The sequence below is a fragment of the Coregonus lavaretus genome (assembly GCF_964263955.1).
Source record: "Coregonus lavaretus genome assembly, chromosome: 13".
NCBI lineage: Eukaryota > Metazoa > Chordata > Actinopteri > Salmoniformes > Salmonidae > Coregonus > Coregonus lavaretus.
Window position 1 is genome coordinate 29,174,196 of NC_140000.1, and position 25,872 is coordinate 29,200,067.

The 25,872-nt window shown below is 41.5% G+C and overlaps 1 protein-coding gene across 1 annotated transcript; it reads left to right on the forward strand.

Moving 5' to 3' along the window:
* Positions 1–5,676: 5,676 nt before the first annotated feature.
* LOC311139111 (protein lin-28 homolog A-like) lies at positions 5,677–20,789 on the forward strand (the record flags this gene model as incomplete). The annotated part of the gene is made up of 4 exons (XM_084174001.1): positions 5,677–5,707; positions 6,564–6,736; positions 16,877–17,061; positions 20,570–20,789. 4 exons carry the CDS (start codon positions 5,677–5,679, stop codon positions 20,787–20,789), a joined length of 609 nt encoding a protein of 202 aa, XP_084030127.1.
* Between the last annotated feature and the right edge of the window lie 5,083 nt (positions 20,790–25,872).

Consider the following 25,872-nt stretch of genomic DNA (forward strand, 5'->3'; position numbering starts at 1 on the left):
CATGTATTTCCCATCCATCAACGGGTTCCCGTACCACACGCTGTAAAATATGTGGACGTCGTAAAATATGATTCCTTCAGGTCCAGAGTTTGATAAAACTACTTTGGCGCGCACCTGCCCCGGGGAGGAGACGGCGTCTTGGGACACCGAGCGCCGGTCCATCCTTCCTCCAATCATCGGCAGGAGGCCCAACCCCGGGGCCAGGTCCGAGAACCCATCGCTGGGCTTCAGAGTTCTCAAACCCATCATGGTTCCGAAAACGAAGAGTGTAAATAAGAACAGAGCTATGCACGCTTTCTTCCGCAGCCTGGCCATTGCGGAACGGTTGTCTCGCAGAGGCGATTCCTGCTGGAGTGAACCGGGGTGGGTGGTCGGCTAAAGTCACGGAGCCGGCGGTGTGCATAAGACTTTTTTTTCCAAAAGTCGTTGAGCCTATAGGCAGTATACTGTAACCGTTAGCCTATTTTACAAGTTCACCTACTTCACCCTAGAAAAGTCTACAATGCAGGCATTCATATAGACTATTCATAAATGCAGTCGCTGTCAGAACGCAGAACATTTATAACTTTATGATTAATAGCCTAACTATTAGCCTACATGATTGCGGATGAAGCCTAATGGTCGCGTTTCATGACGCAGTGGAATCTGGCATTGCATTTAGATCTCAGTGATGTGAAATAATGTTTTCCTTTGTCAGGTTCTCATGCAGTGTTAACTTGCTCAATTAAATCAGTTTACAGAATAGCATTGTCTTAAAGAGCGCACTTTACCTTGTTGTAGTGGAGAATGTGAAATAAGAATGCATGGCACATTTTGATTAGTGTTCCCCAATTGCAATGATGAAGGCTATACCACCATCTGATTATATGAGCTCTTGGAGAAAATATGCACATTTCGAGTTAAGAATAGCCTCCATGTCAAGCGATCAAATCTCTCCGATATCTTTCTATCGTTTATAGGTTACCGTCAGATGTCGGCTCCTGATGGCTGAATTGTCGCCACCCTGTTACACTATTTAGCTTTTCGCTGCTACGCTATTTCGCTTTTCGCTGCTGGCTCGATGTATCTCCTACCCAATGCTTTACATTAGGCTCGCAAGTAAACCCACCTAGTAACACCAACGAAAACGTTCTAAATTCAATGCAACAAGATCCTGGACGTGCACGCTCCGTGGTCGCTGTCCATGGTAACAATTCGCCATCAGCGATGGCTGCTTTTTACCGTCAATGTTTTGCTACATGGAGGCGGAGCTTTTGCAGTCAGGGTATTATACCGAGATTTATTTTCCATTATGTTTGGTGCAAGGGGACTGATGGATGGCAACTATAGGCTATGCATGTACCTATACAAAGTAGGATATTGGAGCCTTATTGATGATGACAATAGACTGTAAGTTACATACAACATAAGGCCAGGGTTGCAAAGTTGCAGGTCTACTAAGCTATATGGAATTTTTAAAGAATGTCATACCAAGGACCATTGAGCTATTTGATTTTGAATTTTAAGACCCCTTGAAGTATGAAAAAATAAAACATAAAAAAAATTATTTTATACTAAATTAGTTTTTGGCCTTACTGCTATTAGCCCATACAAAAGCATTGAATAACAGATGCACTACATGAAACGACAGATAATCCCCCCAAAAAATCTAAAGGAAGTTTGTTCTGAAGTGTCTGTCCTATATCTGAAAGATCAGGAAAAACATTTTTTTTCCTTTACATGTATTTAACCCTTTATTTTTTGGCACTAAACAGTCTCCATATATACTTCCATTCATTTTTTTCAACTGGTAGCGGGGACCTTCAGATCAGTCTTGTGAGGCCTGTGGGCATAGTTTGTAAACCAAACCGTTCTGAAGCTACAGACGATTTTGTGAGAGGACCAATTTTTCGGGATGTCTCATGGTCTGTCAAACAACGCTCTTTTTGTATTATGCTAATTATATTTCCGCAGGGGCGCAGACACCGACTCTAGGGTTTTAATAAGATCTCTCTCACACACACAGTATGAACTCATTAGTTCATTGGCATATTTCTAACCTTCGTGAAAGGGAAAAAGCTCGAGGGTGTCTGTCACATCGTTTCAACATCCTCATCAGCGGCGGTAAGTCTACCTACAAAGGGTGAACCGAAGCGCAGCGGTCAGCGTCAGTACGTCAGGTGTCAAATAAGGGCACATAAGAGTAGGCATAGGAAACAAGAGCTGTGCATAACTCATATGGACTGATGCATGTTTGTTTGCTTTTGTTCGTTGTTTTGCAAAACTTCAAACGCATCATCACAACATGACTTTCCTGAACTATTTGTGTATTGATATTGTAAAAAGCAGATTTAGGACTACTGTATCCTATTGCATAAAGCCGACTGTAGAACATTTTTACAAGACTGTTTATTAAGTAAGCTACGGTTCCATGTATAACACTTTTGGGTTCCATGTAGAACCCTCTGTGTAAATTTTTTTTTTTTACATAGAACCCAAAAGGGTTCTACCTGAAACCAAAAAAGGTTATTCAAAGGGTTGTCCTATGGGGACAGCCGAATAACCCTTTTATGTTTTAGATAGCACCTAAGAGTGTAATCTCGTGGGAGCATTTTACTTCTGGGTAACCGAGATTAGAACATAAGCATTTCGCTACACCCGCAATAACATCTGCTAAATATGTGTATGCGACCAATACAATTTGATTTGATTTGGTTTTGAGATTACTGAGTGTAATACCAACTGCATAGCATTATTTCAGTCTTCAGGTTTTGATCATCCCAGACTTAATCTCATCAAGCATCATGGTAGGGTATTCCCTCCCAGTGCATCTGATCATTTTGGAAAGTCAACCTACACACTGTTTTCGTTTTAATGGTGGGCGGCGGCCTTGTGTATAACCAAAGTGTATTGTGTGCAATTACCATATTATTTCAACAATTCCAGATGGAAAACCTTATCTGTATTGTGGAAGAACTACACTGGCCTCTAGTGGTAGATTATATTTGTCTCACTCTGTGCGTCATTAGCATGAACATCCAGCATAGAATGCTGAACTCTAGAAAATCTCAACCAACTCAAGGACGAAATCTTCACCCTCCTTTATACCGGGGCATTTCAATAGGAGAAATGTGAATGGATCTTTTCCTCTTTTTAACTATGCCTTGGTAGGCCTGTATATGTGTACATTTGGCTTTGTCAGTAGCCTACACCAGGGTTACCCAAACCCGTCCTGTTCCCCGTTTTGTTTTTTGCCCTAGCACTACACAGGTGATTCAAATAACCAACTCATCATCAAGACTGGATTATTTGAATCAGATGTGTAGTGCTACGGCAAAAAACAAAACGTGCACTCAGGGGAGGCCCCAGGACCGAGTTTGGGAAACCCTGGCCTATACCTTGAGCCCAAGAACACCGCTGTCTGTGGTGCTGAAACGCATCTTTGCTATATTCAATCCGAATTTGAATCCATACCATATTTTATCCGTAAAGCTTATGGGCTACCTTTAGCCTAATAACGCTGCTGTCCATGGTTCTGAAAGTAGCCTACTCATCTCTAATAACCAATCTTTCCCATTTAATCCAAACTAAATTTGTAAATGCCTGATGGTTCTGCAAAATCATTGTAGCCTATTTGTTAAGATTTGCTCATCAATCTTTGTCCATGTGCTAAAAACTTGCATATGTTTATTTGGTGGGAAGTGCATGGTTGAGAATCAAATCGGCATACTACCTTTTCAACTTCAGTTGATATATAAAATACACAATAATTCAACTATGTTTTCATACTCTTGATGTAGATGTAATGCCATACAGTGTCCTATTTATAGATACACTGTATGTGGACACCCCTTCAAATTAGTGGATTCGGCTATTTCAGCCACACCCGATTATGACAAGTGAATAAAATGGAGAACACAGCCATGCAATCTCCATAGTTAACTTTGGCAGTAGAATTTTAACACGATTGCAAAAAAAGTGAGCTATCTTAACGGCATAAGTTAATCATTTTAGTAAAGTATTATGTCATTTCCGTTAATATCATTGGTATATGAATTAAATCATGGGCAGATATATAATAGTAATACAAATAATTATTATTGTATTATTGCATTTTTACTATATTTTAATCATCATAATTAGTATTATTATATAACTGCTAGGCCTATACCACCTCAGAGCAAGGTCTATGAGAGCGTTAAATAAGGGATATTATTTGGTTTATTTTTTCTTCATTAATCATTCTACAAGGACAACAGTCAACAACAACTTAACATTATGTGATCAATCATCATCGATCTGGGAATTCGTTTGACCAGATAGGCCTATCTTTTCATGCAACAATTCCAGAAGAGCTGTATACTAAAGACAATAGTTTCGTTTGCGTCGTTGCCGTTTTATTTCTTCAGGCTACTCTTCGAATTTCCTGCTGAAGATTTGGCTATTAATTGAGTCAAAACCCACTGACTACATAAAAATGCAGTGATTTGATGATGACCGAGCTAAACCTCTTCCTGGCCAAATTGGCCATCCAGTCCCTTCCCCCTTCCATGCTTCACCTCAAACGAACCACAACTGGTTTACTTACCTCACCAAACCAACTTTTTCCATCCGTCAGCAACATTGCGACAGCAGCAAAGTGAGTAATCAATATTAACCCAATCACTTTACACCTAATTTCGTCACCCAATTTCGAAAGAGAAATAGGCCTACTTAAAACATGGAGTTGTTTAGAATAGCCTATTATATGCTCTATTATTTACGGGATATTTATTCAACATAAATTACGCGCACATTTGATTTATACATTTGTAATTCAACATCTCCCATATATGGGCCATGTTCGAATGGAATGTTGTCTGATGGGTTTGCAGTTGCCTCTTACCATTTGCGTTGTATTTTATTAGGCTGTGTGTGGTCGATGGCCACTAAATACAGAGAGAGATAGAGGTGGTGGGGGCTCGGGCCAGCGTGGTGATAAGCAGTGGTGCGGTGGTCTCTCTGAATAAGCAACTGTGCGGTGGTCTCTCTGAATTGTGATTGGTCACTCGACATATTTGGGGCCCTCCACCATCAGGAACGTGCAATTAATCATGTAGGCTAATTGGGAATCACGTGGACATGGCCGAGAGGGTGGGGGGTTGGTTGGTGGTAGGAAGAAGATGCTCGCTGGTCATTTCTATATTGACCAAGAGTTAAAACTGACCAGGGGAGGAATAAAGACGTGATTCAACGCGGAGCGGGGCCCGAGACGTCCAGGCCAAAACACTGGGGGAAAAGGGACTGATATAGGCTAAAGACAAGCGGGACCGAACATGGCAGAAGGTAGGCCAATAATTTGGACTAAAACACTTTGATTGGTTATTTGGTTTGATGTTTTAAAGCCAAGGAGCCTCTCTGATGGCCATAGATGAAGAGGTTTAGGGGGCTAGGTTTCCTTGCATTGTCTTTTAGATCTTGGGTAATTATTATACAAATTCTTCCCTGTGACCCCCACCCCTCATTGTTTGGGGCAATAAGTTGCCAGACCCTTTTGTTTATTTCGCCCTCCCACTTTCCCCCCGAAGTTGAGCTTTTGCTTTTCAGCGCATTTGGCATGAAAGTGGGAAACCGTGAGCATTTCGCTGCTCGAAAGGGGAAAACGATAGACTACATTAACTTGGGTGCTTCTTTTTAGTCAAGGCGTGAATTGGCAAGATGGGTTCTGTTTCTAACCAGGAATTCCCAGGTTGAGTAAAAATCTGACGATATATTGTGTTTAGTGTAGGCTCTCGCTCTCTCTAAAGAGATACAGAATTAATATCAGCCTACGAATTTACAATTGGGTACAGTATGGACAATTTACCTTTTTAAAAAGCCTAGTCAATACCAAAACATGCTTTATTTTGTTCGCAATAGGCTAACCCGACTCAATTTCTCGTGTTGTTGACAAAGTAGCCACTTGATAAATGTAAATGTATATTTTTCTTTTTGTATACGAATTTTCTTATGTAGTCTTGTAAATGCAAATTAATGGTTTTATTTTCACAACATAACTTTTTTCTGTCGCACAAACGCAGCTAACAAAGGGCCCATATAACTCAGTTCAACACGGGCCAACAATTTAGTGAAATACTAGGTTTCGTAATTCGTTTCGTGTAGGCCTGTGTTGTTTCTTCACGTACTAGTACATTTAATATATACTCTCTATGAGTGTGAAATATATAGGCCCTAGATGTGATAGATTGAAATATAAGAATAACAAATAATTCTAGCCATAGTTAGAACTATAGATAATTGTCATTATGGACCCATACAAAATTGTTGTTTATGTATTTAAATGATTTGTAGATAGGTCTATATTTAGGGCTATGGATATTATTGGTTATTGATCAAATTGGTTTGGGTGATTTGATAAATCAAATCGTAACATATCGATCGGTTTTGCAACGATTTCCCCGCGTTTTCTACCTAAGGGTTATGAATGCGTGAGGGAAAACAAGGAAAGAACGAAGCTGAATGGCAATTTTACGCGCACACTCCTTTCTTCGCGTTCTGGTAAATAGTAAAACGAACATTGTTTAACATATTGTTCGAAATTACAGGAGTCTGCAAGACCGAAAAGGATGAAGTACTGAGTACCGAGGAGGACTCGGAATCTTTCCACGGTGTCGGCGTATGTAAATGGTTCAACGTGCGCATGGGCTTTGGGTTCTTGTCCATGACCAACCGAGACGGGGTCCCGCTCGAGGCTCCGGTCGATGTGTTCGTCCATCAGGTAAGAGGGGCGCCTTAGTTTTAAAATGAACTGACTTACCGTCTACTTCTCACACCAAATATGTGGTGAATGGTGGCCCACTACAACTTGACACAGAATAACATCTTCAGGCAGTTTTCCTTCTCAAATGAACACGTGTTGCTGGCTTTCCATGTGACCTCGTGGTCATGTACAGTGGGGTCCAAAATCATGGACACCCTTGATAAAGATGAGAAATAATGACTCTATAAAATATATCATTCAAATACTGAGCTATATTGTAGGCAAAAAAAGAAGGGAAATTATATTATTTTATACTAATACAATTGCTCAGAGAAATATATTTTGTTTAACAAGTAAACACATTTTGGGTTTGACACCCCTAAAGATTTTCATAAATAAAGTAGTGAAAATATTAATATTTGGTCCCATATCCCTAGCACTCAATGACTACATCAAGCGTGTGACTCTACAAACTTGTTGGATGCATTTGCAGTTCGTTTTGGTTGTGTTTCAGATTATTTTGTGCCCAATATAAATAAATGGTAAATAATGTATTGTGTCATTTACATTGTAAATTGTAAACAAGAATAGAATATGTTTGTAAACACTTATACATTTTTTATTTTTATTTTTTTTATTTCACCTTTATTTAACCAGGTAAGCCAGTTGAGAACAGGTTCTCATTTACAACTGCGACCTGGCATGTGGATGCTACAATGTTTATGGATAATCCTGAATGAATCGTGAAAGTTACTGAGGGTCAAAGATCATACCCCCAAGACATGCTAACCTCCCCTGTTATTGGTAATGGTGAGAGGTTAGCATGTCTTGGGGTTATGATCTTTGACCCTCTGTAACTTTCTCACTCATCATTATTCACGATTCATTCAAGAGTAATTCTGACCTCTACCTTTTTGAGAGAGAAAAATATAACTCTTTCTCTGAGCAATTGTATTAGTATGAAAATAATATAATGGCACTGTATTATGAGCTGTCTTGTTTGCTAAATGAACAAATGAAGTAGGCAGTGGCATAGTGCATATAGCCATAGAAGCACAGTGACATATGCCTCAATTCATTCATATTTGTGGCTTATTGGGTGTGTGGCTTTCAGTTACATATTTTTGGTCACCCAACCCATGAGAGTGAATGTCATTCCAGTTCATCTGAATGTCATTCTACTGCACTGCTTACTATGAACTAAATCTGATGGTGTTTGCATGTTTAGGTAAAAATACAAATAATGTCCTGTTTGGAACACTGCCAAGTAGAGATATTTGGTCAATCTGATTGGGTGTGCCTGGCTCCCCAGTGGGTGGGCCTGGGCACACCAGTGCCTTACGCGGCTGGGTTAACGTTACTTAAAGCTGCAATATGTCACTTTTTGGGCGACCTGACCAAATTCACATAGAAATGTGAGTTCAAGATCTGTCATTCTCATTGAAAGCAAGTCTAAGAAGCAGTAGATCTGTTCTATGTGCGCTATTTCTGTCCTTCCCGTTCTTAAGTTTTGTTTTTGCGTTTGCTTTCAGTTTTGTACACCAGCTTCGAACAGCTGAAAATACAATATTTTTGGTTATGGAAAATATATTTCACAGCGGTTTAGATGGTACAATGATTCTCTACACTCTACAGTGCATTCGGAAAGTATTCAGACCCCTTTACCTTTTCCACATTTTGTTACATTACAGCCTTATTCTAAAATGGCTAATATTTTTCCTCATCAATCTACACACAATACCCCATAATGACAAAGCAAAAAACAGGTTTTAGAAATGTTTGCAAAACAGAAATACCTTATTATAAGTATTCAGACCCTTTGCTTTGAGACTCGAAATTGAGCTCAGTTGATCCTGTTTCCATTGATCATCCTTGAGATGTTTCTACAATGTGATTGGAGTCCACCTGTGGTAAATTCAATTGATTGGACATGATTTGGAAAGACACACACCTGTCTATATAAGGTCCCACAGTTGACCGTGCATGTCTGAGCAAAAACCAAGCCATGAGGTCGAAGGAATTGTCCGTAGAGCTCAGAGACAGGATTGTGTTGAGGCACAGATCTGGGGAAGGGTACCAAAACATTTATGCAGCAGTGAAGGTCCCCAATAACACAGTGGCCTCCATTATCCATCATTCTTAAATGGAAGAAGTTTGGAACCACCAAGACTCTTCCTAGAGCTGGCCGCCCAGCCAAACTGAGCAATCGGGGGAGAAGGGTCTTGGTCAGGGAGGTGACCAAGAACCCAATGGTCACTCTGACAGAGCTCCAGAGTTCCTTTGTGGAGATGGGAGAACCGTCCAGAAGGACAACCATCTCTGCAGCACTCCACCAATCAGGTCTTTATGGTAGAGTGACCAGACGGAAGCCACTCCTCAGTAAAAGGCACATGACAGCCCGCTTGGAGTTTGCCAAAAGGCACCTAAATGACTCAGATCATGAGAAACAAGATTTTCTGGTCTGATGAAACCAAGATTGAACTCTTTGGCCTGAATCTCAAGTGTCACATCTAGAGGAAACCTGGTACCATCCCTACGGTGAAGCATGGTGGTGGCAGCATCATGCTGTGGGGATGTTTTTCAGTGGCAGGGGCTGGGAGACTAGTCAGGATCGAGGGAAAGATGAACGGAGCAAAGTACAGTGAGATCCTTGATGAAAACCTGCTCCAAATCGCTCAGGACCTCAGATTGGGGCGAAGGTTCACCTTCCATCAGGACAACGACCCTAAGCACACAGCCAACACAATGCATGAGTGGCTTCGGGACAAGTCTCTGAATGTCCTTGAGTGGCCCAGCCAGAGCCCGGACTTGAACCCGATCGAACATCTCTGGAGAGACCTGAAAATAGCTTAACAGCGACGTTCCCCCTCCAACCTGACAGCGCTTGAGAGGATCTGCAGAGAAGAATGGGAGAAACTCCCCAAATACAGGTGTGCCAAGCTTGTAGCGTCATACCCAAGAAGACTCAAGGCTGTAATCGCTTCCAAAGGTGCTTCAATAAAGTACTGAGTAAAGGGTCTGAATACTTATGTAAATGTGATATATATATATATACAGTGGGGAAAAAAAGTATTTAGTCAGCCACCAATTGTGCAAGTTCTCCCACTTAAAAATATGAGAGAGGCCTGTAATTTTCATCATAGGTACACGTCAACTATGACAGACAAATTGAGGAAAAAAAATCCAGAAAATCACATTGTAGGATTTTTACTGAATTTATTTGCAAATTATGGTGGAAAATAAGTATTTGGTCACCTACAAACAAGCAAGATTTCTGGCTCTCACAGACCTGTAACTTCTTCTTTAAGAGGCTCCTCTGTCCTCCACTCGTTACCTGTATTAATGGCACCTGTTTGAACTTGTTATCAGTATAAAAGACACCTGTCCACAACCTCAAACAGTCACACTCCAAACTCCACTATGGCCAAGACCAAAGAGCTGTCAAAGGACACCAGAAACAAAATTGTAGACCTGCACCAGGCTGGGAAGACTGAATCTGCAATAGGTAAGCAGCTTGGTTTGAAGAAATCAACTGTGGGAGCAATTATTAGGAAATGGAAGACATACAAGACCACTGATAATCTCCCTCGATCTGGGGCTCCACGCAAGATCTCACCCCGTGGGGTCAAAATGATCACAAGCACGGTGAGCAAAAATCCCAGAACCACACGGGGAGACCTAGTGAATGACCTGCAGAGAGCTGGGACCAAAGTAACAAAGCCTACCATCAGTAACACACTACGCCGCCAGGGACTCAAATCCTGCAGTGCCAGACGTGTCCCCCTGCTTAAGCCAGTACATGTCCAGGCCCGTCTGAAGTTTGCTAGAGTGCATTTGGATGATCCAGAAGAGGATTGGGAGAATGTCATATGGTCAGATGAAACCAAAATAGAACTTTTTGGTAAAAACTCAACTCGTCGTGTTTGGAGGACGAAGAATGCTGAGTTGCATCCAAAGAACACCATACCTACTGTGAAGCATGGGAGTGGAAACATCATGCTTTGGGGCTGTTTTTCTGCAAAGGGACCAGGACGACTGATCCGTGTAAAGGACAGAATGAATGGGGCCATGTATCGTGAGATTTTGAGTGAAAACCTCCTTCCATCAGCAAGGGCATTGAAGATGAAACGTGGCTGGGTCTTTCAGCATGACAATGATCCCAAACACACCGCCCGGGCAACGAAGGAGTGGCTTCGTAAGAAGCATTTCAAGGTCCTGGAGTGGCCTAGCCAGTCTCCAGATCTCAACCCCATAGAAAATCTTTGGAGGGAGTTGAAAGTCTGTGTTGCCCAGCGACAGCCCCAAAACATCACTGCTCTAGAGGAGATCTGCATGGAGGAATGGGCCAAAATACCAGCAACAGTGTGTGAAAACCTTGTGAAGACTTACAGAAAACGTTTGACCTGTGTCATTGTCAACAAAGGGTATATAACAAAGTATTGAGAAACTTTTTGTTATTGACCAAATACTTATTTTCCACCATAATTTGCAAATAAATTCATTAAAAATCCTACAATGTGATTTTCTGGATTTTTTTTCCTCATTTTGTCTGTCATAGTTGACGTGTACCTATGATGAAAATTACAGGCCTCTCTCATCTTTTTAAGTGGGAGAACTTGCACAATTGGTGGCTGACTAAAGACTTTTTTTCCCCACTGTATATATATATATATATATATTATTATTTTTTTTAATATATAAATTTGCAAAAATTTATAAAAACCTGTTTTTACTTTGTCATTATGGGGTATTGTGTGTAGATTGATGAGGGGAAAAAACATTTTAATCAATTTTAGAATTAGGCTGTAACATAATAAAATGTGGAAAAAGTCAAGGGGTCTGAATACTTTCCGAATGCACTGTACGTGTTTGTTTTGTCACATAAACTGAAATTAGGCAAACTATTAGAATTTTAGTAACCAGGAATTGGCAGAGCAATTTCTGCATAGTGCAGCTTTAAAGGTGACTTAGCCACTTTTGTACACAGGTAATGCCTGCCTCATTCCCTTACATTGAAGTTTTGCTAGCGATGGCTGAAGTTATCTGAAGTTTGTTGTGGTTTTTTAAAGAAAACCGTACCATAGATTACAGTTTATCTTGGCCCATATGCTACTTTGAAGGTGAGGAGCCATCTAAAATACTGAACTTCCCTTTTAACAGTATTTTTGTCTTGACACTTGGAATATAATCGCATGGTAATTCATTCCAAGTGAAGACCACAGGCCTACCTATGAGGCAATGGGCTTGTTCGACATTGCAGGCAACTGCTGACTGACTAATCAACAAATCACTTTGCATCATAAATAACTACTCATTATTATTTGTAGATCAGTGAGACGCAATTTACCCACAAATTTGAAGCTCTCGAACACGACCAGTGTCTTTTTATCCTCATGGTGTCCAGGGCCCAAGAGTGAATTGGGAAACTACCCAAGTTAACCCATCCTTGCCAATAGTGAAGGGGGAGCATCCTTTTCCCTCCTAGCTTCCACGTGAGTGAGACCCTTCCACTACTGGCTGAGAAGATAAAGGCTTAGCATCTCATTGAGAGAAGTCCACTTTAGCTGCTCATTCACTTCAGGTTCCTGTAATAAAGTGATTAAAGCCTCCATGCTCCTGTCTTCTCTCTGCCAAGTCTATGTTAATGGTGAAGGAGGGAGAGCGATTTGAGGTTTACCATAACCCCACCGCCTTCATGGGGCACTCTGTTCACAACGCTGACATCAGCAAACCGCTTGCCCACATGACGCCATACACGCTATCTGCCCGGTGCTGTTGAAACTGGGATTCATCAGTGAAGACCATACTTCTCCAGTGTACCAGTGGCCATGGAAGGTGAGCATTTGCCCACTGAAGTTAGTTATGACGCCGAACTGCAGTTAGGTCAAGACCCTGGTGAGGACGACGAGCACGCAGATGAGCTTCCCTGAGACAATTTCTGACAGTTTCTGCAGACATTCTTCAGTTGTGCAATCCCACAGTTTCATCAGCTGTCCGGGTGTCTGGTCTCAGACAATTCCGCAGGTGAAGAAGCCGGATGTGGAGGTCCTGGGCTGGCGTGGTTACACGTGAAGGCGGGTTGAACGTACTGCCAGATTCTCTAAATCGACATTGGAGGCGGCTTATGGTAGAGAAATTAACATTCAATTCTCTAGCAACAGCTCTGGTGGACATTCCTGCAGTCAGCATGCCAATTGCACGCTCCCTCAAAACTTGAGACATCTGTGGCATTGTGTTGTGTGACAAAACTGCACCTTTTAGAGTGACCTTTTATTTTCCCCAGCACAAGGTACACCTGTGTAATGATCATGCTGTTTAATCTGCTTCTTGATACGCCACACCTGTCAGGTGGATGGATTATCTTGGCGAAAGGAGAAATGCTCACTAACAGGGATGTGAGAGAAATACGCTTTTTTAAACTAAACTAATTTGATGTGTTAAGATAGCCAGGATGAAATGCTCCTTAAAGGGGTCTACACAGTCTATCCAAACGTAGCCGACTTAGGTCTGTTTGCGTGGCTCTCTACATACTGTAGTTCTATGTACATTTGTGCAGCCACATTTTTGGAACGCGACGCAAACGCTTCTCCGTCAGTTCTGTTTGTTTAGACTGTGTAGAGCCCTTAAGGCTCGCACACATTGCACCGAATGTGAATCTAGCTTTTGTCTGCCGATCGTTTAGCACGCAGTGTTTTAGGAACAACCAGCTGTAGACCTCTGACTGACAACATTTTCCACCCGATTCTACATGTAAAATCAGTGCACGTACTCTCGGCCAGCAAACGCTATCGGTGTATCTGAGCCATTACATTTCATTATAACTCTTTCCTCCTTTCCAGAACCGCTGCTTTTTAGACCATTTATTTGAGCTATTTGAACTTTTGATCTGTTGAAATGGCCAGGACTACAATTACGCCCCAAATTAATGATTTCTTCCTGAAAACCTTTCTTTAATATCAATCTATTTCTCAATAAGTAATCTGTATGACTAAATACTTATTTTATTCTTCCCAGAATGTAGACATCCCTCTTCTAGTGCCACCACTATAGATTCCAAGCCTTATAAAGCATATGTTTGAATAAGTGAACAATATCTGTTAACAATGTAACTGGGACAATGTCCTCCTTATTCCCCGAACCCTGTCCCTCTCCTTTGACATCTTAAATAGTGACTTCTCCACTGATTTCCTTCCCTAGCCATCAGGATTCGGGTCAATTACATTTAATTTCAATTCAGGAAGCAAACTGGAATTCCAATTTTCCTCAATGCTTGAAGAATTCGAAATGGAAGTGACCCCAACCCTGCTAGCCGTTGTTAGGAAGACGAGATCATGTGTGTCCAATATTCATCCATGATGGACAGATGGGCGTTATGACTACGGTGCATTATGGCAATGGGGCTTTGGCCCCGAAATGAGTCGCCGCATGTCAGGGAGAGAACATGAACTCCCGGGGCCTGCTGGCCTTTGTGTGCAGGTGAACAATAGGGCCACGCATCCCAATGAAGCACACTCCTCTTGCCCATGACCGAGCCCCTCAGCCCCTCTTTGTCCTAGCAGCAAGCCTCTCCCATTGTCCTCTTTCTCTCTCTCCTCGTATGTCTTCATTCATCTACCCCACTCTGTTTTCTTCAAGCTGAAGGAGAGCTTCATATCGCCCTCCAATGCACTTCACCAGGTTGGTAGGGTTTAAGGCCATACTAGGAGTATCCTTTCTCTTTCCACATGGTATGTTCTCTGTGTTGGGGGTGGGTATGGATGGACCTACCCACTTCTGTGCAGCGGGGGAGGTCACACGTGTGAGAAGTGGGTTAATGGTCACTGGGACTAACGCACAATGGAGCAGCTTTTCAAGGGGCCACTTCTGTCACCTAAATGGAGTTATGGATGACCTATCGTGTGTCCCAGATCTGCTTGTAACTTCACAGCAGATGCTCATCAGTGACCATTAGAGTATTAAGGGACGGTTCACTTTACTGTAATTTTCCTCCTACAGATGCTATTGCATTGCTAGTTTTCATTACACAATAGATGCAGTTCTTTGTAGGCCATGTCACTTGTATCTGAATTAGTGTCCTGGTTAAAATACAATCTATGGCACATCATTTTTTATGCTTTTATTTTCAAGCTAGCCTAATTGTAACTGTATAAACCTTCCCCTCGAAGCAACTGCACAGTTACACACAAGCTGTTGTTGATACTTGAAGCAAAATGCAGAGAAGGCTGTCAAATAAGGATAAATCAGCTAGTGGCAGTTTCCCATTCACAGATTAAGCCTAGTCCTAGACTAAAAAGCATTTTCAATTTCTCCATTGAGCTTTTTAGTCCAGGACTAGGCTTAATCTGGGTCTGGGAATCCACACCCTAGTCTTTTAAATATTTACTTAAGATTGACTCAAATAATATAAGTTCGTCCCAGCCTGACAATGGCAGCCATTGACAGTTCTGGAGAGGAAATCCTTTGTGGTGAGCATGGCTGATGTCTTTCCGCTCCTAAATTGGGTCCAGGAACATAGACAAATGGCACTTGGTGCCTAGGAAACACCTCAATGAGGTGGCATAGCCACCAGTCTTGTCCTGACACTGACCTGAGCATGAGAGAAAGAATTGTGGAATTATGTTTACAGCACAATATTGATCACCCTCTAATTGTGAAATTCTCAAAGGTTAGTTGAAACTTCTGATAGGAAACATCAGGTTTCATTGCTAATCATATCAAAATCAACGATATCTGCTGCCTGTTTGCAGATATACCATACCACCAATCCAAAGCTCTTTTGGAGGGTTCTTGTTTTACCCAGGCTGTTTTACTCCCTCCATTTCTTCATCCCTTCCTCCCTCCTTTTCCCCTTCTCCAAGGCTGTTTTATCTCATGGCTGAACTTCTCTCTGCTGAACAGCGCTGCCTGGGTCAACTGAGGTGAAGGCAGCAGAATGGGATCTGAAAAAGGGTCTGTAGGATAGCTAAAGTACTGGGTCGTAGTAATTTGGCACCAATGAAACAGAATGGGACTATGTAGATTTGTCCAATAAGAAACACTCATTTTTGTTTTCACGAACCTGGTATGATGTTAGCATAGTCTTTAGTGTTAATCTTATGACCATGGTATTGATTGTGTCCCTACCAATGCTATCAATACAGATCGCCTCTTGAGCTGTTGAATGCTTTCAGGCTTTGAGTTTATACTGATTCCATACAAAATGTATCACATTTTAGTAAAACAATCAATCAATTATTAAATCAAAGCATGTACCTATCATTTGGAGTGAGAATGTGTTCATTCTCAACTTATCTGCGTGTCTCTCTGCCAAACAACCATACAAGAAATGTCTCCCTGACCCCCCCACCCCACCCTACCCCACCCCCAACGCTATCCCTCCCAGCAAGAATCCTGCAGTGGTGGTCAGTGTGTTAGTGGTTCTTTGTGATGTGGTTGGGAAGAGAGGTTGGGGGCAGGGGACGTAGTAGTGCGGAATGCCGGTCTTTTGGCAGAGGGGGATGGGTAAAGGTTATCACATCAGGTTTACCACTCAAACACAAGAGACTCACAGGCCACTGTGGCCAGTGTTGGGCAACAGACCAATGCAGACTAGGGAGGGAGGACAAATAGTCAGTCTGACAACAAGAGGCTTTGTAGTTGTTTATTTATGAGGTGAGACAGAATGATCAACAGTCAGGAGACTTAGGACAAATGCCAGATAGCTCCTATCTCTGTCAGAAAAGTTTGAAGATAGCATGGTGTTCACAGGGGTCACTGCTCAGCGTCTCCCTTGGCTGATTATTAGTTGATTTGTTAGCTGATGTTGTAAGGTTTTTGTGATTGCGTCATCATTGATTTGGAGCATATCATGCAGCAAGACTTGAGTTCTTAAGATGTGTTCGTAAGGATGTGTAACGACTGAACAATCCTCCAAGCCCCTTGGAAAGTCCCTCTCTACGTTCAAAATGTGATATTTGATATGACCTTTAAAATGTTACAGGGCCGTATTCACAAGAGTCTCAAAGTAGGAGTGCTAATAAAGGATTATATGGATAGGGGGATCTGATACTAGATCAGCACTCCTACTCTGAGATGAATTTGGAGAGGGGCACAGGAATGAAGGTCAAACTGCTAACAGTATTCTAATATTTGTTCCTCCCGTCTTTCTCTACCATCCAGAGTAAGCTGCACATGGAGGGCTTCCGCAGCCTGAAGGAGGGCGAGGCGGTCGAGTTCACGTTCAAGAAGTCAGCCAAAGGCCTGGAGTCCCAGAGAGTCACTGGGCCAGAGGGCACACATTGTGTGGGCAGTGAGAGGAGACCCAAAGGCAAGAGCGTCCAGAAACGCCGCTCCAAAGGAGATAGGTGAGTGCCTGCCTTGCATGCACACTCTGTTTGTACATCAAATGGGGACAACGTATACACTCAAATGTACACACTGAAACAGAAACTCATTCCCGCAAACATTCCAAAACCCTCCAAACTATATTTGAACACTGGTGTTAAGTGAAAAAGAGGTCGTTCACAAAATGAAAATGGACAGAAAATGCCTTATCAGATAAGCAACAATGTACATATCTCACACACATACCACATCTAAGTATACCATAGTAGGGGTCTCGCATACTCAAAAGATGGTGGGCCAAAGCGTTTTATTTATTGTGGTTGGGTCTCACATCTGCAATGGTCCATCCATTTTGGATATGATGCAAAATGGTGTTTCAGTTTTGTCCTCTTCTTCTTTTCCTTGACCCCCACCCCTGGCCGTGGTTAGGGTCACACAGGCAGGCTTGGCGTGTGACCTGGATCAATAGCTGTTTAATTCTGGCCGTCCCTTGTGGATTCACACCCAGTGGTTCTCTCTTTGAAAACCTTTTCCAAACCTCTTCCACAAAATGTGTTTTTGTGGTGGTAACCTGAACTGGTAACATGAATGTTTCTGAATCACTTTAGATGTGGATTATAATGATCCTGTCATTACAGTGTAGAACTAGTGAAATATTTAATTCTAGGTGTGTTTGATGTTTAAATATTACTCATGTTAGTTATAATAACAAATCTACAAAAATAAGTTATTTTGGCTTGTTCCTGTAAAATAACCCTTAATGGTTCTAGGTAGAACCTTTTTACCCATAAAGAACCCTACTAGAAGCATTTTGTCCGTTGAGAAGGTTCTGAAGAATCCTTTTGCATGAAAAAGGTTCCATACCCCACTACTTGAATAATGCATTCCTTTTCAAATGCACAAATCCCTTCACTTTTTCTCACCATAAAGTAAAGTAAAAGTGAGAGGAGGGCCAACATTGTGGGTCCTTTGTCCGTTGTGGATATTGTGATGGGTTAGAGAGGGGTATCAATGTGGCCTCCTGTCAGTTGTGATTAGGCCCAGAGTGTAGTCAGGGTGAGAATGGAGATCGTTATGGCCTCAAAGAGTCCTGGGAGGCCTGTGGCGCACTGGTCCTTATAAGAGGAATCATATGGGGCCAACTCCAACATTTTCAATGGAGAATAAGAGAAAGTTTTTTATAGTATGTCTTGAAGATTAATCATTACATAGGTTTATGATTATAAAGGATTTTTGTCAATGGCATATTTAATATTCTTTATTTGGTGGTGGTGTTTGCATGGGATTAGAAACAGAGGGCCCTGGCACTCTTTTCACCAGTGTTATCTGGACTCTCCATATTTCTTAAAATATGGCCATAGTCAGCCACTGTTTCTTTTCTGATTCTCAACCCACATTTCTTGGACCACCTTAAAGCGTCCGCATGCTTCCGAGCAAAAACAGTTCGGAAGAGTTTGTGCATATATTATGATGACATTTTGTGACATTTTTGTTTATTTTGGACTTCGGTAAGGTGTTTTTCTGGCACACAAAATGTTTTCTTGAGACAAGCCGAAGTCTGTAGCCGAAGTCTACGCCCCTTCGTCGGTGATTGGTCAACAGTAAGGATTCATCAGTAAATCCTTTGTTGTCATTCAATGAGAGACGACTCGTTTTCATGCAAATTTCTACATTGAGAATATTGCGTTATCGTAGATTAATTCTGACTATTATGAGGAAGTGTACTGGCTAAAATGGACTAACAATACTATTGCTGTTTTCAAGGTATTTCAAGGGAGTATGCGAGCACACATGTTCGGTTCGCCAAGCAGACTTTGGCTAGTTGCCAGCCGAACTGAAGCTTGCTGACGCCTTTTGTAGGTATATATGATGCAGGGAGTGAAAAAAAAACCAGTCCATTTAATTGATAACAGATGCAGGAGCCCGGGAGGAGGTTAGAGGTCACTGTAAGCATGGCAACCGTGTATGACTCAAATGTAGGGGGTTGGAGTTGCGGAGGTTAGAGAGGACCGCAGGGGTCAGAGTTAGGAGATCATTGCTGCGGCTTTTAAGACAAAGGACCACTTCCCTTTTCCTGCACGCACTCCCTGATCGATGTTGAGACAGTTGGGCCAGGCCAGAGCTTCTGTGCTGGTACCCCTCTGGAGCCTCCCTGAGTCTCCCCTGACCAAGCCTCATCTGCATCATTGGGGGAAGGGGGTCCTCAATAGCTTCTCAGTGGCACAGCAGCGGTGACAGCCCCACTGCCACTGCCCATCTGTCAGCCGCCCTTGGACGCGTGGCTATTCTATAGGTCCTGTTTAAACCGAAGCTATCAAAGGAAGGCTACTCTTTTATGGCTACCATTGACCCTAACCCTTCTGCATGGACTGTGATACTCTGTGTACGTTCTATGGGGAAGGAATATAATTGATGTAGCTAAAAATACCTCTTTGCAGCAAAGTACTGTGGACAAAGAATGAAAAGGGTGGTTAATTTGTAGATGGGAGGCCATTCAAAGTAACAAATAGCCTACTGAAACATTCAGAGAGAACGTGCTTTTATAAATAGTGTACATCCTGTAGAAAAGAGTTGCATGCTTATTGCATGCTTGCTGTTATGTTCAATTTGCATTTGCACATGGTGTAGAACAAAGATCATTTGCACTTTTTAACCCACTTTTAACCCTGTTCTCATAAAAAGGATGGTCATAGGCCACTGCATATAACTGGCCAGAGTTCTAACTGGCATATGCTGCCCTCTTGTGGATTGCAGGTGACAGCGCATCTCACTCAATACAAGATCAGGGGCTATATGTTGCGAAAGGGAAAGGGGGATACCTAGTCAGTTGTACAACTGAATGCATTCAACTGAAATGTGTCTAACGTATTTAACTCAACCCCTCTGAATCAGAAAGGTCCGGGGGGGGATGCCTTAATCGATATCCACGTCATCGGTGCCCGGGGAGCAGTTGTTGTTGGGGGTTAACTGCCTTGCTCAGGGGCAGACAGATTTTTACCTTGTCGGCTCGGGGATTCGATCCACCAACCTTTTGGTTACTGGCCCAACTCTCCTATCAAATGTAGTCTCTTAATTTGAGCCAGTTGGCTAAAGCAGGAAAATAATCCTGCTGCAATAAGAAATGTAAATTATAATGTGGATTACAAATACTGGAAATTTTTGTAGGGGTTGATATACATTTTTCTTAAGGGAAATCAAGTCTGAAATTTCAAAGTGGAAATGACAAACTTCAGAATCTCCTGCAACAGGGTGATCAAATTAAGATCCTACATCTGAAGGATCAGGTCCTCACTCTCCATACAATCTTATTAATTGTGATATAAAAGCTAAGCTGATCCTAAATCAGCACCCCCTACGTTTATCAGCATGGTTGAGGGGATCAGTTTGTGCAAGGCGAGGTGCAGAATCGCTAATCTTCATCACATAATGAGTAGTTATTTGAGATGCAAGGTGATTTGTAGATCAGTGATTCAGTGATTCTGTGCAGTGTCTTCAATCTCAAACATGCACTTTGTCTTGTTTTTTTAGGTGCTACAACTGCGGCGGCCTGGACCACCATGCCAAGGAGTGCAAGTTGCCGCCCCAGCCCAAGAAGTGCCATTTCTGCCAGAGCATTGCCCACATGGTCGCCAACTGCCCAATCAAAGCACAGCAGTCCTCACCAGGTTCTCAGGGAAAGCCCTCCTCCTTGAAAGGGGACGAGGAGGAACACGGCCACTCACTCCTGCCCCCCGTGAGCTCCGATTGAACGAGGAGACGCAGGAAGGAAGCCGGGGGAAGCACAGAAACCAATCAAACTGCTTTACTGGAAAGATAGCCGCTAAGTTTCCTTTCAACTGTATAAGATGCTTATGGAACTACCTCAGGTTTTTGTAAACAAAACGATCATGAAGAAAGAATGTTACTGAAGTAATTTTTTTTGGGTGTAACACTCACAAATACAGCTGTATTATTATAGCACTCAGGAAATATTTGTAAAAATGTATGGAACCGCTATTTAGGGGTTTAAACTTGTAATAAGTTATGGCACATCACATATTATTTTGATGTCTTTATAGAATAGAAAGTCGTTTATTTTTTACAGAGCAGATCATGAGAAACCATGCCACTCACACTGGCATGCTACTATACTAAACTCACCAGGAAGCTTAAAATCACAGTGTCAAGTAGATAGCTAAACACTTTTTCTGCCTTACAACCTCTTGACTTTCCTGATTGTTACACCCCACTATATCCGACAAAGACAGAGTTGTGACACTACACCTCTGCAATGAATGTTAGTCTCATGGGTGGTAATGGCTGGGTACATACGAACCAACGGGACGGGGTATTGGATAATAGCTATAGGCAATGTATTGGCGGCTGCCAATATTGCAAGTGACCATCCAGATGTCCTGGGGACAAATGAATGTCAAACCAAAAAGTATGGCTTCTATGGCCAGCTTCCGGTTGTTATTGTTGCGTCATCTCTTTATGTTGGGGTGGCACAATGCGGTCTCTCTTAGGTGCTCAGTCTCCCTCGTGGTACATGTCTGATCTGCTGCTGCTGCTACATTACAACCCTACACTAGAACCCTACAAATGTAGAATCTTAATTTGATCACTCTTCTGTTGCTGAGAATTTTCATGCACAGCAGAAAATGCAACTTGTAGTGTATTCAAGGTTTAAAAGGGCTTCTAAAGTTTGTAATTTCCACTTTAAATGTCAGACTTTATTTGCCCTAAAGAAAAATGTATCAACCCTTATAAAAAATGTCCATTAATTATAATCCACATAATAATTCAAATTTCCTGTTGCTGTAGGATTATTTTCCTGCTGTAGCAAACTGCCTTGAATTAAGATTTTACATCTGTATAATCAACTTGATCATCCTCTGCTTAGACTACATACATCAGTATTTGGAATTTAATCACTGACTCCAGTAATTACACCAAGTACCTGTGAAATGTATCAAATAAGTAATTTATCATGTCTACATAGAAATCAGATACAAGATTTTAATGGATTATTGAGGTTGATTCAGGAATCTACATAATCATATATGTCCTGTTTATACTTGACAGTCGAAGCAGCAGCATCAGGCGTTGTCTACTGTCTTAGAAAAAAAGGTGCTGCTTAGAACCATAAGGGTTCTTCGAGTGAAAAAGGCTTCATGTAGAAACCTATCCCACTACAAAGATCCCTTTTGAGAACCCTTTTTTTAAAGAGTAAAAGCGGGAGCAACGCGTTTTTTAATCAGTGTCGTCAATTACTAGGTACCTATTTAAGACATTGCCTCCAAGCTTCTTGTGAGGGCTATAAAGGAACACCACAGTCGTATTCACAAGGCACCAAACGGACTGAAACAGGGAGGGACTACCAGAATTTGTCCAATAAGAAACGGTTGTTATCGTTCGTTGCGAATCGTTTTTTTCTACGGTGTGCACAAATGAATACGACCCAGCCCTGCATGGAGGTGCATGTAGAACTAGCTAAGCCAATCAGCCTTTTACTCCCGTTTTACAGGAGAAGCTGAAAGACAGACCGCTAACATCCAATTAATATATATTTAGAATTATTATGAAGCCTTTTTAAAATAGTCGTTATTTATTTGTATCTAAATTGCGCTGCAGCTTCTCCTCATATTCAGGTTTAGGTCACTCCATGATAGCCTGGTCCCAGCTCTGTTTGTGCTGTCTTGCCAACTCCTATGGTCATTGTTACGGCAAACAAAAACAGATCTAGGACCAGGTTAACTGTGATGGGTTTCCCATCACATACTATACATCAGATATCTTAGCCACTCATGTCTGCCTTTATCTTGTTCAATGCTATTTGAGTTTAAAGGGATGTAATACCCCAAATCAAAGTTTGTCAGATGTTTAAATACCTCAAAGGGGTCTTCTGTGGGGATAAGTCCATGTCCCAGGCTAGTTTTGTATCCAGCTATGCCATAATCCAGAATGGAATTGCAGTGCTTATCTTTTCCATTCATTTGGGGTTGAGGCATATAGCTGGATCTACACCACCGATGGCATAGGATGTGGATTCATCTTGACATAAGACTACTTTTGTGGTCTAAAAACATTGGACACATTTTCAATGTTATAATGACCCTTTAATTAATTATTTTGTTCTCTTTACTTTGCCTTGTATGATTTCCTGCTCCACACAATTAGCGTTCCAGCAACGTTGTGAATCTTCACTTTTTATCTATGCCAAAACCAATGCAAATGTCACTCTGCACTAATCATGTATGAGATGCAATATTGTATTCTATTCTATTCAGTTTAATCTTATGAATATGTGTTCCATATTTTTATATTTTGATTAACAAGATGCTGTTGTATGTAGGTGGTGAACGAAACATATATATAACCTCCACTCAGGCTTGTCTCTCAGGAATCACGAATCTGAAAACTCAGGGAATACTTCAGATTTTTTGGAAGGCTTGGAAGGGGCGATGGAGGAGGGTTGGGGAGGGATGGGATTGGGGTGCAATGTTTGTCTATATTAGTTGTATGTGTGCAGTGAAAGACAAGGATGTGTTCTGGTGCCAAATCAAAGCGCGTGACAATAACATGGTAGAGGACCAGTTTTGAATGTCTTGGCATAACAGAAAAACTCTATTTTCTCTAATCCGAACAAAATGCTTTAAAATGCCAGTTAATCATGAAGAATAAAACACATTCATAGCGTGTCCTTAAAACTAGTTTTTAAATGTTTTGACATGTGAGACTATATGAGGTGTTATTACACACAATATTGTATACTTATACTTTGTCAACATCTAATACCACATCTGCTGATGTTCTCTATTATTTTGCCCTACATAATTATATGCCATGATAGGCCAATAATATTCCTCTATTATTGTATGTTTCCCTCTATAATCGTTATTGATGGGGAGTTTAGGAGAATATTGTTACCTTATTAAGGGATTGGGGCTAGTAGTATTATACACATTGGGGTTGTCTCGTCTCAATACATGGCTAAAACATGGTATTTCAGACTAATAATGCTTGTGACTAATAGAATGTGTCATGGTTGCTTCATACCCAGATTGTTGTTATTGGGTGGTGGGATATATTATTTTCCAAGTCGTACAAGTTTAAGTAAGTGATACGTGTTTTAACTCAGGATTTTGTCATGTAAAGAAACGTGGTGAAAGAAAATGTCCATTGATTCAGTCATGTGGGACTATAGCGCACATAGAACATCTGTGTCTAATAAGATTCAAGTTATGTGCTTTTTAAATGAATATTTGTACTTGCTGGGTTTAGAAAATTTTGCAGTATGAATGACCTATATCCTTCCCATTAAAAAAGAGAAACACCCACGTGTATTTTGCTCATCTCTGGTAAGTAAGCCCTCTGATGATTAAATTACATCAGTTGTTTCACAATGTATCACTCTCGACTTCTCAAATTCTCCACTGTGGACTGATGAAAAGTATAATATGACTCATTTCTGCAGAGGTCATTGCTTAGATCATTTCACTGTTCTGGACTAGTAGAATTAAGCAATGCAAGTGCCAAACTGAATGGATATAATGGAAACAAAGCTATGTTGTACCTCAATAACTATATTAGCTAAATTAGTATCTTGTATGGCACAGCAAAAGTTGTTTTTGAACCATGTGTGTTTGAGAAAAACTGTTTTAGCTCAAGCTATTTTGACTCCCCATTGATGTGTTGTTGTCACATTGTGATTTGATTGTTGTTTGTTAGATGGGTTAGATTAATCTTTAAAGGCAAAGGACTGAGTATATTATTATGTGCTCAGGGTTACATGGAAACCACAGAAAAACATATAGGCTACTGCATAAACAAGTGACCCTTGTGTCATGTTTATGCTTTTTGTGCTATTCCATCATTTGTGATCATAGGCCATTTGATGCAGTTGTGTGGTATCTATGGGGGATGTTGCCTGTCATTTCCAAAGAATGTGCATTTATTATACTGAGGAATGTATCAATGTTTACTGCCATAAACCTTTGGCTCTTGAACCATATAATCTTATGCTCTGGTATCTCAGGGTACTGGGTTGATTGGTTGGACTTGTTTTTCACTTCCTCAATTTGTTAAATGGTGTGAAGCATGCATTCCAAATACACTGTGACTAACAGTTTACTGATTTGTGAAGATACAATTTCCTACTAGTTAATAATAAACATCTGTCAATACTCAATGTGTTTCCTGTTGTCGTTTTTTCTCCCAATGCAACAATATGTACAGTGGGGAGAACAAGTATTTGATACACTGACGATTTTGCAGGTTTTCCAGAAAATCACATTGTATGATTTTTAAGTAATTAATTTGCATTTTATTGCATGACATAAGTATTTGATACATCAGAAAAGCAGAACTTAATATTTGGTGCAGAAACCTTTGTTTGCAATTACAGAGATCATACGTTTCCTGTAGGTCTTGACCAGGTTTGCACACACTGCAGCAGGGATTTTGGCCCACTCCTCCATACAGACCTTCTCCAGATCCTTCAGGTTTCGGGGCTGTCGCTGGGCAATACGGACTTTCAGCTCCCTCCAAAGATTTTATATTGGGTTCAGGTCTGGAGACTGGCTAGGCCCCTCCAGGACCTTGAGATGCTTCTTACGGAGCCACTCCTTAGTTGCCCTGGCTGTGTGTTTCGGGTCGTTGTCATGCTGGAAGACCCAGCCACGACCCATCTTCAATGCTCTTACTGAGGGAAGGAGGTTGTTGGCCAAGATCTCGCGATACATGGCCCCATCCATCCTCCCCTCAATACGGTGCAGTCGTCCTGTCCCCTTTGCAGAAAAACATCCCCAAAGAATGATGTTTCAACCTCCATGCTTCACGGTTGGGATGGT